Here is a 15644-nt window from a genome sequence, read left to right on the forward strand (position 1 = left end):
TGGGACGGGAGCCTGCCCGGCTCCTGGGAGAGGAGGGGGCAGAGGGTGAACCCGACCCCCCGCAGGAAGCTGAGGAGCGGAGGGGCGGGCATCCCGCAGGAGACGGGCGGCGAGCGCATGGAGCGGGGCGGGCTGCTGGGAGAAGTAACGGGAGGCAGCTCCTCGCTGCTGTTTGAAGGTCCGTGACCTGCGAATGGAGCTTTCTCAGGAGGAGTTGGCTCTGTCCTGTGGGGTTCAGCATGTATCTGCCACGCTGTGTGAGATAACCAGGAACTGAAGGTGAACAGGGAAGATGGGCATCGTCCCATCTTTGCTAAAAGGTACCCGAAGTAAGACACACTGACACCAAAGGGATGTAATCCTTTGCCTCCATGTGCCTTCGCAGGGCTGGCTTTGCAGTGCAGGGTGTCCCCGTGCTTTGCTGTTTTATTAGTTCTGCTGGGAATTGCAGAGAAGAGAACTCGGTGTTTTCTACTTTTTCCATATGTTTTATCTATGCAGGACTGGCATGCAAGGCCTCATCAGTGTCTGTCACCTGATAAAGGCTCAGCATTGATGTGACAGCTTTACTGTACTACTAGATTCGTGTAGGATCAGTTACAGTAATATTCATTCACTAATAACACTAAGTTATCAATACAATAATAATCTGTTTTTGTTTTTTTTTTTTTCCCTGCAGACTAGCCTCTCTTCCTCTAAAAAAGCAGTTGCCTCTGTGATTAATTCCCAATGTAGTTTTGGTAGAGATTTGTTGTTGGAATTGTTGAAGATGTCATCAGGCCTTACAGAGGAGCAGAAGAGGAGGATTGAGGAGAACCGGCGGCTGGCTTTGGCCAGGAGAGCAGAGCGGCTGGCAGCCCAGGGCGCTGGGCACATGGGCGTCGCTGCATCTCCGCACACGGGGCACAGGCTGGGCAAGCCGGGAAGCTCCAAGGAGGAAAACAATCATGTCGGGTTCACCAGCCAGCCCCCACACAATCCAAACGTGCCTGTGGAGCAGAGGAGCTGTCTCCAGAAAAGCTATAACCATTACACAGCAAAGCAACAGATGGCTGGCTCACACAGAGAGCAGCAAAAGAGTTGTTCAGAGGACTTGGAGCAAACAAGTGGCCTAAAGCAGTTCCCTGCCATGTTCCCAAATTCTCTGAGTTATTCCCATAAACATTTCTTGGATGCTGCTAGTCAGGAAGATGGACAACACACTTCAGTTGATCATGGAACATTCCAGCAGCCCAAATGCAACCCAGCGTTCAAAAACCCCACAGGACCAGCTCATCCAAGATTCACTGATAATGGGCACCCTGATGGTAGTAAAGATCTACAAACTCAGGACAAATCTGCCATTAAATATGTTTCACCACCAAGTAGTGCCCCCCTGAGCGATTTAGAAATGCTGGAAAGCATAAACACAGTGGCAGAAAGAACAGGGGGAGGTTTTGTCCCTGATGGTAGTAAAGATTTACAAACTCAGGACAAATCTGCCATTACATATGTTTCACCACCAAGTAGTGCCCCCCTGAGCGATTTGGAAATGCTGGAAAGCATAAACACAGTGACAGAAAGAACAGGGGGAGGTTTTGTCTCTCAGGCCAGTGGTGGGATGCAGAAGCTGACCACCTCTGCTGATGTGGGCTCTGCCTTTGAAGCTGCCTCTCACAAGAAAGCAAATAATGTTATAAAAGGAAAATGTGTGAAATATGGGGAAGACCGATTCCAGGTTGAAATAGGGTACAATGCTGAACTTATTGCTGCGTTTAAGAAGGTACCAAGCAAAGCCTATGGTAAGAATTGTTTGCTGTTATCTCTGTTTTAAATTGGGTTGAAGTTTTGGCATCTGCTGCTATTGTAGTTGCTACTTGCTCTTACAATGTACCTATTGCTGGGGTGGAATATGTGGCATTAATGGAGGATTAAAGAAGTAAATACTGATTAAATTGGATAGACATTCTGGACATAAATAGCTTGAGCTTGGATTTAGAAAAGAAGTCTGAAGCCTTGCTTTATAAGCAGTGCTCTGAGAAGTTTAGTGGCTGCAGCTGGTCAGTTTGTTGGAAGTGAAGGAAGCAAAGTTATTCATAAACTGGGATGTGAAAATTGGTCACATCAGCTGTAGTTCAGAGTTATGAGCCGATTCTGTTTCCTGGGTTACAGACAGCATTGGAATCTCTCCCTTTTGTCTTTCTTCTAATATTTTATCATTACCTTTATTTGTTTTATTCTATTTTTGTTTTCCCTCAGGTGTTGCTGATCCCTGTGAATGGCTGCTGCATTCTTGTCTTAGTATTCATATTCCTCATGTTTTTTTCTGGTGTCATGTAGCTGTAAACATGGGCATAAGTGTTTTTCAGATGTGTGGCAAAAAATTTGCATGAGTAGATTGAGTACTTTTACCTCTCATAAACATTTCACGCCACCAGTTTTTTTCTGCCCCAAATGATTCATATTCTGCCCTATTACTCTTGCCCTACTTTAGATCCTGCTATGAAAAAATGGAATTTCAGCATGGAAGATTACAGCAGTGTCTGTAAGTAAATGTTGAATGATAAAAACACCCCCTCCTTCCTCTGCTTTCCATTGTTATTGTTTAGCTTTGTTAGTGTCTTGAGTAATAACATAGTGCTACTTAAAGATAATGCCCATCTTTTAGGCAACAAGCTCATAACATTTTTCTGATACTTTGTAGTTGATTAGAAATAATTTAATTTTTCATGTAATCTAAATACCAAGCACAGGTTGCCCTTTCTCTACCATTGCATTTTTCAGCAAGCAACAAGATCATAGGAAAATTATCTGCTGTGCTGGTACTTGTTTTGAATTTGTTTTGAAAACTGAGTGTGTTCCAGTGGCTAATGCTTAATTTCTGGGTCCATTCATGTATTTTCTTTTAAAATAGCTCTTCTATAAACACATTTATTGTTCATTTTGTCTGTCAGAAAAGGATAAAGGGTAGTTCTCCAGAGTTTTGAGTGAGACTTAAAATGAATTTGCCCTTTTTTTGGTATAACAAGGGTGGGTTCATCTTTTTTTTCCTCTCCTGTCATCTTATTCTGGAAAGATTGAGAGATTATAGAGGCAAACACTTCAGGTAGGCTCTTCAGAAGCACACTGTACTGGAGTGATAAATCACTATTGATTTCAGTGGGAACAGAATTAGGCCTGTGTTGAGCACTTTAAAAAACCACAGTTGAGTGCTGGTATTTTAGCTTCCCATGTGGGTTGCCGCACATTTATAATTTAAATGCTGTTGGCTTGCTTGAAGTGTATCAAGTACAGATGAGAGCAGAGTCTCTGTACCAAGGAGCCTGCAAATGAAGAGAATGGTTTTTAGAAATCAAGCATTTTTCTTTAAAGCTATAAAATACCTGAGTACTCTGTAGAAAGTTCCTGCTTACAAGTGAAGACAGTATGTGACCAACATTGGCCTGTGAAATTGGGGAAAATAGCCTGAGAAAAGGGAACTAACATAAAAGGGCCTTGAAAATGTAAAACTGAAAGTGTGAACCAATTATTTTTAAAGGTCCCACTTGTAATTTAATTTTTCTGAATAATGTGATCCTGTATCACTTTTTTTTTCCTTTGTACTATAAATTAAACTTGCAGTCAAGCCTAGAAACAAATGTTGAAATAAAGGAGTAAAATAGGCTTTTTTCCTCCCTAATTTCTTTCAGTTTTACTTGTAGAGGTGACCTCTAACTATGCAATGCTAAATCAGTAGAATCTAAAATCTTTTGTATGGTGCATTAGGAGGAGAAGTTGTAAATTGGTGTTTTTCCATGCCTCTAATTTAAAAATTATTTTCAGTGGGTACTTTTAAACTTTTTATTTGGAGTAGAAATCTCAAATGCTTGGATTTATTCAGGAAGCCACTTATTTTAAAATAAGGTTGGATGATACCCAAATGGTTTATTTATTAATTGATTAGGAAGAAATTGTCTGAATTTTTTTTCTCCATTTTCACATCTTGACCACTGAACTTAAAGTTTGTACTTTTTTGCTGTGTATCAGTTTTCTGGAGTAGTTAAAAAGAAGCAGAGAGGAACATCATGTGCAGCTCAGTGCTCAAAGGACTGGATTCACCTGGGTTTATTCTAAACATCTCCCAGAGGGGAAGTTGCCTTCCACAAGTACTTGGAGGTGGAGTGTGCTTAATGGTCCCCTGCTTTTGAGTGTAATGGACTCTGGAAATGTTCATGACTCTTTGTGTTACTGTAGTATCTGTGTGGTGGAGGCTTGGGCACAAACTTCACTGCTTCGGTAAAAAGTACAAGAAATAGTATTTCTTAACCATCAGAGTTCAGTTATAATAATAAAAGCAACACATGGGTATGGATTGGCAGAGAAACACAGGGGTTAATGGCATGTTTATTTCTGTGGATAGCTGTGTTCTCAGGCTAGCATCTGTAAAATGCTGTGTCCCTCCACTCTCCGTGCCCTGGCATTGTGTCAGAAGTGATTGCTGGTGATGGGTAAGACAGGAGTGCAGATGGCTGGGTGGAAGTGCAAGTCTAACTGTAAGACACAGAATAAAGGGTAATGAACTTAAATTGTAACAAAAGAGATTTAGGAATTTGGACTAGATTCCTTCCTACAGCATTCCTCCTAGATGGATTGTCTATCAGATATTGACATGAGGCAGGAGGCAGATATTTTTAAATTTTCCTCCTTTGTTGTTTACAGAAGCACCTTCCCATCTTTTCAGACACATGCTATTGATCACCATGCCCCTGTGCCTGTGATTTTCTGAGTTAAAGCACTGTAAGGCTGGGTGCAATTTACTGCTAAATGTGCTTCTGCAGATTGCTCGCCCTGGCCTAGGGAGCCACATTTTAGAATTGCTGACAGAGAGGGAGCTTAGTGCAATCACAGTGCTGGACAGGCCCTTGTTCATTTACTATCACATGTTCCCTTTGCCCCTGCTGTATTCTCTGTGGAAAATCCCACCAGCCTCCTCCTCCAGGCCATTGCTTTCTCTATTCTTTATCCCTGTGAATGAAAGCAGGGAATCATTCCTTTTAAACTTGTGTGGGTTCTTTGTTATTAATTCTTTTCTATATCTCTATTCTCCCTAGTGGAAGCAGCAAATCAACTTTCATCAGTAATTCTGGCACCACTGGAAGGAGAAAATGTGGTTGGCTTGGCATCAGGCTCTCATTTTGTTGGCAGTAGGGTTGATGTGAAATCCCTCTTGAAGATGTGTAAGAACTGGCAGAAGCCCTCAGCCCTGGTCAAAGGGAAGTGTGTGCTCATCTCTCGCCTGCGATTTGAGGTCGATATTGGGTATTCCGCAGAAGTGATTGCAGTGTTCAAAAAGATGGATTCCAGAAATTATGGTGAGTCTCCTGCTGTGTCTGCTTTGTAATAATGTCTGTGTTGGGGCTGCTCTTGCTTCACAGATAAGAGGTTGTGAGAGTTCATCCCTCTGAAAGAGCACAAGAGATGTGCTTTGGTGAAGATTTTAAAAGATCTTGTAGTTCTAGTTTAGTGTTGTATCCATGTCCAGCACTTTATCCCATGGCAGAACATGTCCTCAGCCTCTTAGCTGAGGTGATAGTTCAGATCTCAGCATGATTACATTGACATTTACTGTAAATACTGGTAATGAGGTGGGTTGTGCTGATAATTTACCAGCAGTATGGAGACCTTGCAAAGTTCTTGTCTTTATTAACAAATGCAACTGGATGTTCTCTTGCTTCTGCTTTACTGTGGTGTATAGTGGCTGCAACTGCCTGAGCAGATTTAGTTTACCAGGAGTTTTACCAATGTTTTCAAGGCAAGTGTAACTGTAGAACACTTTTTATGTTGGCATTCAGATTTCTGTGGTAAATATAATTTTTTTTCCACTTGTAATTTGGGAAATGAGACACAGTGATGACATGACATGCACAGTGACAGCATGGAGAAGAAATTTTGGAGCTCTAGTTCTTTGGGCAGGGCTCCACCTCCTCATTGTGCCTTCACCTGACTCTGAATTCAGTCTTCTTTCCCTGGATGTTGCACAGAGATGCTACCCAGGGATAAGCCTGCCAGATAGGTCTGGCATTGGTGTTCCATTTTGGATATTGATGAGTTTCCTCCTGTACCCTCCTGAGCACTTTGACTCTAGGGTGCAAAGGCACAACTGAAAGTGATTGTTTTACTGACTGAAGTCAGAGTTTGTTCGTTCACAAGCAGAAACTTTGCACACATTCTTCATCCCTTCTTGCAGTGAAGGATAAGTGATTGCCAAAATCCTTGAGCAGATGGGTTCATTAGGAGAGCTGATCTTGGCTTGCTCTGGTGATACCACCATTTCTAGATGTGTGGTCATACTTTTAAATCCTCTCCAAACTAACTGCTTAACATGACAGCAGAGGAGAATTTATTTTGATCAAGGTAATAGTTGTTCTAAAGCAGTTTTGAAATGCAGAGGATATAGGCAGATAGACATGTTCTTATGGACAGAGAATTCAATCTTTTTTTAAGAGACTTACGGCAGTGTTTGTTGTAACTATTGCAGATATGAATACCAGAAAGTGGAACTTCCTGCTGGAGGATTACCCCAAACTAAGTTTTCCTAATAGATGCAACTTTGCAGAATCATCCAATCTCTGCAGCATGCTTCTAGCACATCTGCTTCTCAGGTTTTTATGTTTAATTGAGGTTATAGAGTGCTTTGAGATGAATAGCATTACACAAGTCCTATAGATTGTAACTATTATTTATCATCCCAGTCAGCATGCTGTGTTTCCTTCAGTGCTCATGTGAGGGTTTGTGGCTGTGAAATTTGGTTGGGGTAAGTTTCAGAAGAATAATAAGCCAGGTGCTCTCTGCACATCCTTAGCAAGTGTGAGTGTTTCAGAGGTGGAATGCTGTTTCTCAGAGTACTTGTTCTCCAGCATGGGCTCCTGCTTCCATGGGATACCAGAGTGTGTTTAATAATTAAGTGCCTGCTTCTATGATACATGCCTTAATAACATTAGTAATGGTTGTAGGGCTGAAAGCCATGTGGTGGGGCTGTGTAGGAAGGCCAGGTCTTGAAAACAAGTGAGTGTGTCTTGGAGGAGACTGTTATGAAACTGCAGGTTGGGATGTTGACATTCCTGATTTTGGTGAGCACTGATGATTGCTCACAATTTTGTCAAAAGGCCTTTTGTACATGCAAAGGGCCTGATCCTGTAGCATGTGCCAGGCAGTGTGAGCAGACACATCACCTCCTAGTCTGTCATAGGATCAGTCATGCTGGCTGGGAGTTGTACACATTACATGAGGTATTCAGAATCCCACAGATTTGAGGAAAGGAAAATAATTCCATGGATCTTGCAGAATGTAATTTGTGAGGGCATTTGAGGATTCCAGCACGTGCCTTTTAGAGGAGCAGCATTTGCTTTGTTGCCTGTTCATTTGCCTACGTCAAAATTAAAAAAAGAGAGTTTAGGCTGGATGCCATTTCCAGCAGAGAGATCTGTTAGCTGGGAACTGTTTGTAGAGGTTAATGTCTCTTTGCCTAGTTGCTCAGTCATCTTTATATAAAGGTCACTTCACTAAAAACTGTCTGTTGGATGAATCATGCTGGTGGCAGATACATCTTAATCACTCTCCCAGCTCATGTACAGAACAATAGCAACAGAATTATCAGTGAGCAAATTGTAGCAATTATGCTAACACACAGCTCGGTTTGTGAGTGTAATAACAAGCTTGTGCTGTTCTTTGGATGGAGAGAGTTCCTGCTATTGAAGAAGTATAAATTAAACCAGAGAGTTTTAAAAGTTTGGTCATTGCCCAACCACAAATGGAAATCTTTTCATATGTATATTTCTTGGAATTGCTTTCCCCCTTTATATGGCAGGGGTCCATCCTGCTGTTTTCCTCTTGGAGATGACTGAAACAAAAATACCTAATTGAATTCTGGTGCATTTACTGCTGGTATAGTGAGTTCTTATTTTAGTTGTTTTTCCAAGCAGGTTTTTTTTTTTTTTGGTCTTCTGGACTTCATATACAAACCAAGTACCAAAGAAAAAAAAAAAGAAGTTGCTTCCTGCAATAAAAATTTGTGCACCTGCATTTGTGTTTCTAGTGTAGAAGTGTCTTTGATTTCATAGTCACTGGACAAAATTTATTTAAAAAATTCTCCTGTTTACAGCTCACTGCGTATTTAAAACTGGTGTTAATTTGCTTAGAAATTAACTGTTGGATTAAAAAGAAACACTCTTATTTTTGGGGGGATGGGATAGAGAGGCTGCTGGAAGTGACTAAAATAAGGTCATCCAAGAGGACAATTGGCTAGATGCTCTAATTGTTATGATGTGTGGGATGAAAAGATGAAGGCTCTGAGGTCTTGGCATAATGGATGCTGGGGATCCCTTTAGTCAAACTGGGAAAATAAAGCTGTGAGGCTTCATGGGTGAGGGAGCACTAGTACTGAGGAACTGAAGTGGCTGCCTGTGAGCTGCTTCTGTCCAGGAGAAGATTAGTGGCCACCAGCTGAGCAGGGAGGGGCTGTAGGTCCTGAAGGATGGCTGCTGGAGTGCTGCTGCTGGTGTACAAGAGCTGTTTCTCTGAGTCTTGAGGTGCTTCCTGTTTTCTTACCCAATGTGCTAAAGTGGAGGCAGAATGCAACTGTGTGAATTCAGGGAACGGGAGGAGAAGAGAGTTTTCAAAATGGAAGATTAATTATATTCTTCAGGTAACTGTCTTGGGTCACTTCTGGTGGTTTTGGCATGGTGGGCACCTCAGAGGTACAGAATCCCAAGGTCAAGATAAAGATGCCCCTGCTTTTTAGGCTTCAGGAGCTCTTTTGTTCAAATCTGTACTTCATTTCTGAGTAAAGTGTGCCCTAAGCTGCCCTCAGCATGAATAATCCAGCTTCAGCTGTATTAGTAGCAATCGTCTCTGAATGATGGCATCAGAGTTGCAGTTTTTTATAATCAAGTCTAAATAAGAGAGGAGGAGATGTGATTCATCATGGGGTTCTGAAATAGACTTTAGGGAAGAGGCCAGGCTAACACCTGTGCATGAGGCCGTGATTTCTGTGAGCTGTTTCAGGATAGGAGATGATAGTTTTGACAAGGTTGAGGGTTGTGTCCTGAGATCCATAATGGAAGTTGTGTGTGTGTTGTCCCTTCAGATAATGAACTGCTCTGTTCTTTGCAGTGCAAGAGTTACTGAGCCTCGTGTCTGTAGAAGTGGAGCCACTGCCTGAAGCAGTAATTAAGACCTTTGCTGCTCAGCTCCAGAGATCTCCATCACTGACAGACATTCCTGATGCTGACCTTTCAGGAGTGGACTCCAGAATTGTGACGAGCCTCATGCCCTTTCAGCGGGAAGGTGTGAAGTATGTCCTTTTTGCATGCTGTTAAGCACTAGTCCTTGTCTGGAATTGCGTCAGTTTTATTGGTGCCAAGGTTGCCTTCTTGTCCATGGAGGGCTCTGCATTTCTCTAGAATCTGGGTCTAGTATACTCTGCCACTTTGGGCTTTTGATTGTTTGGTATAGGATGGTTTGTTTGGGATTTTTTAAATAATTATTATTTTTTAGGTGACTTCTGTTTTATTTCTAGATAGAATTCATCATGAGTCAGGTGGAAAGTAGTATTTTGCTAGCCTAAAAAATTGATCAAATGATACATCTCTGGTCTCCCTCTTGTGATTCAGTATGTACATATTTGTCATATGATTTTTTATTTTGTAAGGTAATTTTTTTTTTCCCAAGTGCATCTCTTCTGTTGTTGTTGTTTTTTGAATATTAAATATGCATGGGAAGGGACCAGAAAATGGGATCCAAGCCCTAAAACATTTAAAATTACTAATTATATGTACAGATAAAAGTTTAAATGTCCCTGTCCCCATCATATATGATCAATAGTTGTTGATTTCAATATGCAGTCCAGGACAGTCTGTGCTTAATGGTCTTAAATTACTATTGTTTTTAGTAATAATTTCTTAGCTAGAATGAACTCTGGAACACAATGTGAGTAATATAATGGAAAAAATGTGCTTTAAATAATTGTAAGGTCTTGAGACTACTTCTCATATGAAATCAAAATCTCTTAAGAACTGAGCTGAACCACTCTGTTAAGGAGTTTCCAAGCTTTGAGAGATTTGTGGGAGCTTCTCACTTGTACGAAGACTAAGGGAGAAAATCCAGGTTTACTGAAGAACCTAGATCACTTCCAGGTGATCCACATCAGAGGCTTGCTCATGACTTGTGCTCATCTTGGTTGTCAGATATAACCCATTTCTTGACTCTTCTTTCCCTCTCTGTTTTCCCCAGTTTTGCAATTTCCAGAAAGGGACGTTTGCTGCTGGCGGATGACATGGGCCTGGGCAAGACCATCCAGGCCATCTGCATTGCTGCCTATTACCAGCAGGAGTGGCCCTTGCTGGTGGTCACTCCTTCTTCTGTGAGGTTTACATGGGCAGAGGTACTGTGGGCTTGGCCATGTGCAGGGGGTCAGTGAAGAGCCTGTGGGATGGTTAGACTGTACTGTGCTTTGCCAAAGTTAAACTTCTAAATGTATTAAGGCAAAAAACAAAAAAAATGTACTGATTTAGAAACTTGATGATGGTGGGAAAATGCTTGGCACTGACTGTATGGTGTATGCCTTATTTTTTTTTTTATTGGCTGATTTTCCTTTTGTAGTCCAGCTGATCTGTTGGGAGAAGGGACAGCTAGAGAAAGTGTGTCCTCTGACCCTGTGTTAACTTCTTTCCTGCAAGTCAGTTGGTTCCAAGTGGGCATTTTGGTCATCAGTGTCAAAGATAATAGTTACATTCAAGCAATTGTCTGGTATTTGAGCCCATCATAGCAGTATTTGCCAGTTCCTTGGCTGGAACCGAGTCCCAGATGCTGGGATTCTCCGTTCAGTTCAAAAAGCCCCATTATCATCATCATTGTCTCTCATAATATGTCTTTTGGCCTGTCCAGTGTATGCTGCTGACTCCTCTGAGTCCCTTATTAATGTTGGTCAAAGCCCAAGAAAGCTTGTATGGCTGAGAAATGTGTCTTGAAATAAATCACTGCTGTAGTTTGTACACTGAGGCTGTTGGGTTACCATAGGCTAGTGAAATGTTCACTGTGGGAGAAAAAGGTGAGCCAGAGCTTTTAGGTCAGTGAATTCTTTCCAGAGAAGGAGGAGGTGGGAGTTTAGCTTTTCCTGGAATGTGGCATTGCATCTTGGTGTGAGTTTTATTATCCAGTAGTGCAACAAAATGCAGGGTGAAAAGAAGATAAGGTTGTTTACTGAGAAAGGGAGTGATGCTCATCATACTTGAAATCTCAAGGTCTATAGACCTGTGGGACAGCACCTAACCTGAATCCATCACTTCTGTGGGATATCTACCAGGAACAATTTGGGCCTAGGTTTCCTTAAGTATTGGGCAACTGCAAATCAACTTCTACGTTCTGCTTCAGGAGATTTAAGAAATATGAGGCATTTTTGTCTGGTTGTTTTGGTTTTTTCTACATTTGAGTAATTGATTTCTTCCTTACCCTACTCCCAGCTGCCCAGGAGGCTCCTGTGAGAGATGTTTTGTTAGGACACTTGCTTTAGAGATCTGGTTGATTTTTGAGTATGTGATGGATGTGGACGTAAGAAAAATATGTCACAGAAATTCGGAAGGTGAAATTTATTATAGTCTGTAATCTACTCAGTTCATTCTTGTACAGATGTGTTGTACTGTAATGGTACAAGCTTTTGTGGTGTCTCTGGAACCAAATCAGCAGAAATTTTCTTCATCTTAGCAATATCAGTGTTGTATTTTGACTTTCTGTGCTCAGACCACTGGGTGACTTTATAGTCAAGGTGCCATGGGAAGGTACAAGGTACTCCTGGGTCTGAAGTGTTGCACCTGCGTGCATTAGAGTTCAGCACTGAAACTTAAATAATTAACAGCGTGGTTTCATAGCACTTCTTATGGACTAAGGTCAGCACCCCATAAAAAATTCAGGATCAATTTTATGGTGTAAACTAGTCTCATGTCCTTTATAAGAGGAGAGGGCTGTACAGTAGGAGTTTCCAGGTACTTTCCTTTTGCTGCCACCTTTGTCTTAAATTCTGATGTGGTGTCAAGCACATACTTTTTTGGGTAGTATCTAACGTTGCCTGCACATTTGCTCATTTGGTGGTGCTTTCAGTGAGTGGAGAAGGATAGTTCATTGTTACTTTCTCACATACTGAGAAATGTGAGAAGCTCACTTTTAACTGCTCCTGCTGCTGCATGAGATTGCTGAACAGTGGAGAGGAATGATTGTGGTTGGGGGATTTCAACAGGCAAAGCTCCTGGAGACAGAGATGCCATTTCTCATCACCATTTGGTTACATTTCTGTAGGGACCAGATCCTGATGGGCCCAGACAGTTTTCTGCAGAGCAACATCAGCAGATCTCAAATGTTGCTGAGAGCTTGGTGTCACTGGGGACAGAATTACAAGGGAAATGGTGGGTGGTCTGGCTAACAGATGGGTTTGGGGGAGGATATCTTGCTCTGGTGTGTGGAGCATTTCAAGAGGTTGATTGAATGACAATTACCACATGAATTTCAGCTGCTGTCATAGAGCAGCTGGTGTGTTGTCAACTTGATCTTTTCATTTTGGTTTTCGTTTTTTTGGTTTTGGGGTTTTTTTGGTGGACTTTTTAAGAAGAGGTGGTAGTGGAAGGGTTTTGTTCATCTGGATGATGATGTTCATCTCCACCCTCACCGTGGAGTAAACATTGCTATAGTCAGATGTTTACTGCTTAGAAGTCTGTGTTTCACAACTGTAGGTTTCCTGTTGAGTGGGAAAACTAAATTTCCCTGTAAGCAGTGGTCACAGTATTCTCTGCCTCTGAGCATAGCAGGTACCTTTCTCAAGAAGTTATGCACATTTCCACTAAAGATCAGATTTTTGTTTGGTTTTTTGGCGTATTACTGGGGTTGGTTGTTTTTCTTTTGTTTGTTTGTTTTTGGGGTTTTTTTTCCAGTAAGAAGGAACAGGGTTTGAGCTTTCCTTGCTGTATAAAGTAGATGCTGCCTTGTAGCCTGAGTTCTGTTCTTGATGTTCCCAGTACCAGGGAGGTTGCCATGGGAGGGCTGCTTACCCTTACTGTGCTCCAAAGTGACGTCTAATGGTGGATGGGGTGGGTCCATGTTCTAAATATTCATGAGGATGTTCTGCATAGTGCTTTGGGATCTTGACAAAGAAGATAAGCACCAGAATGCAATGAATTTCTTTCCTCTTCCTCCAGGCATTCCACAGATGGCTTCCATCCTTGAGTCCAGGAAGCACCAATGTCATAGTGAGTGGGAAAGACAACCTAACAGGAAGCTTGATCAACATCATCAGTTTTGATCTCCTCAGCAGGATGGACAAGCAACTTAAGAGCACATTCCAAGTAGTTATTGTTGTAAGTGGTACATTAAAATCTTCAAGTTAATTGTATGCTGCAAATGGGGTAGCCTTTGTACAGCAAAGAAGTGTGAAGTGGGCCTTATTTAGGACTGAAAGTATCTTGTAATTGTGGCTGTGATCACAGCTGTCTTCATGAGTACAAGCATGAGGTTTCTCTGAAGCCTTTTGAAATAACTAGTAGAGTTTAATTCCTTTGTGATTCCTAAGGCTGTGTTTTCACTTTTACTGGTTATGGTGCCTCTCTGATTTCATTGTGCTTGGTCATGTCCCCTGCTGGAGAGAAATATGTTTAATGTGGTGTGTCAATACAGTAGTCATGGAATTGTATCTTCTTAAGTCTTGGACTTCAGGGTAGTGTTAGTGTTTATCCAGTAAACCAGATAACCTTTCAACATCAAGTATGTGGGTAAAGCATCAAAAAAATCTCCCTTAGCTTGTGTTCCACTGACAATCTGCATTAAGCCTTCTTTGATCATTTGTATAATTTCTTTTGTAAATTACTTCAAATTCCAGTTTTTATCTTTTTATAGAGCCACAGTAAATGGCATTTTTCTGGATTTCAGTTACTAAAAATTCAAAACACCTAGTGTTTCAAATCCAGCTTGGATCAATAGAGAGCAAAAGTGTATATGTAGCTTACTATGAGTATTTGATGTTCTCAGTCTGGTTTTCAGCACACACACACCTGCCCAAAGATCATGACAATTGGTATATATTAATCTTTCTGTTTCTCAGCATCAGATGGGAATGTGGTAATAGATGGAGTTCTTTGGAGACCAAGCTACTCATGGGGGAACTAATCTTTTTCATTTTTATATTTTGTGTCCTACACACACTGACTAAACATTCTGTCAAGGTGGAAATGCAGATTTTTATTTTTATAGGCTCAAGGCCTTGGAACTTTTAACCAGCCCTGAACTGGCAGAAGTTCTCTCTGTGTGTTTATAGGTTCAAATTTGGACCCTTGGTAGATTTTTACAGATGAGGGTAGTCCTACTGCATGCTGAGCTTTCCTGCTTTTTCTTCCATCTTCTTTTGGTGGCTGGAAAAATTAATGTAGCTTATTTGTTATTTGGGAGGGAGAAGGCTGTGCCTGAGAGGCTAAGCCATTACATTGTCTTTGCATGCTTGTTTCTACACACATGGAAAGATGAGAATATACCCTTGGAGGGTGCCAGCTGCTTTTTGTGCCTTAAATTCTGCCTTACTATAGCAGTAGAAGTGAAACCCATTTGAGGGTGATGTCTGAAGTAGGAGACTATTACCCACCTGGTGAGCCCTATCAGCAGAACAGTTGGATCTTAATTAGATTTCTTTTTTCCTTATCATTTGCATTAACCCCTTATTAAGGGAACTGGCACTGTATAGGTCTCCTATGTTTGCTGCATTTAAAAGATACATAGGGGCAAATGAGTATCAGTTATGGAAATAATATTCCTGTTTCTCCTTCCTCTCCAGCCCCCTCTGCTCACTTTTTTTTTGGTGTTTATTTATGATTCATGCCTGCAAGGTTTGATTTTGTTCCATTTGATTGCAGCTGCAGGTTTGAGTGCAGGAAGCCTGCTACTCTGCATCCTGTCTTTTTGTTTAGAATTTGATGTGACTATTCCAATGTCTGAAATATCCTGAATGAAAGGCCTGTAATGCTAGATAGCTGAGAATATTGGGAATTTGTTCTGTGACCTGCATTTTGACTAGGGATCTGAGCTCACTTTGCTTTCATGCTTGTTTTGTTTCAGGATGAATCTCATTTCCTGAAGAACACAAAAACTGCACGCTGCCGAGCTGCCATGCCTCTACTCAAGGTGTGTATGCTGGGTGCCAAAGCTCTGATTGCTAACCTCGGGCTCCCAGGGCAGTGTAGCTCCACTTACCAGGTTTAGGAACCAGCAGCTGAATTCTTTTGGTGTGTAAGGGGAAATCCAGGTCATAGTGTAGATCCAAGACTGAAATTTGGCTTTACCACTTGTTTCCATACAAATATTAGATGGTAGAACCTAACAAAACAACTTCAAAAGTTCGATATAATTGTGGTTCTGGCACTGATGAGTTCTGGGATGACAGGGAGAAGGGAATGTCAGAACTTACTGGATGCATTCAGGGAGAGTAGACAGAATATCGTGGTGTCAAAATAGCTTGTTAAATGAAAATAATCATTATCAGTTACTTCTTGGCACACAGATTGCTGCTGTATGTCAGAATGGCATTGCCTAGGGCCCTTCCCTGGTTTTAGGGTTCTTGACTGTTACTGCAGGCTGCCAGTGTACTTGTGTGGCTGGGG

At 41.5% G+C, this 15644-nt stretch overlaps 1 protein-coding gene across 3 annotated transcripts in view; it reads left to right on the forward strand.

Moving 5' to 3' along the window:
• The first annotated feature begins 43 nt into the window (after positions 1-43).
• The window catches only part of SMARCAL1 (SWI/SNF related, matrix associated, actin dependent regulator of chromatin, subfamily a like 1), a 34971-nt gene continuing 19370 nt past the window's right edge, over positions 44-15644 (forward strand). For 2 of the 3 annotated variants that reach the window (XM_031058864.1, XM_031058872.1), the window contains exons 1-9: positions 44-178; positions 680-1781; positions 2474-2524; positions 5070-5330; positions 6497-6547; positions 9130-9310; positions 10249-10399; positions 13200-13358; positions 15103-15168. In XM_031058864.1, the coding sequence (XP_030914724.1) occupies positions 770-1781; positions 2474-2524; positions 5070-5330; positions 6497-6547; positions 9130-9310; positions 10249-10399; positions 13200-13358; positions 15103-15168 (1932 nt within the window). In that variant the 5' untranslated portion in view covers positions 44-178; positions 680-769. The other variant, XM_031058870.1, reaches the window with a different exon arrangement.

This window comes from Geospiza fortis, unplaced genomic scaffold, assembly GCF_000277835.1.
Source record: "Geospiza fortis unplaced genomic scaffold, GeoFor_1.0 scaffold112, whole genome shotgun sequence".
Lineage (NCBI taxonomy): Eukaryota > Metazoa > Chordata > Aves > Passeriformes > Thraupidae > Geospiza > Geospiza fortis.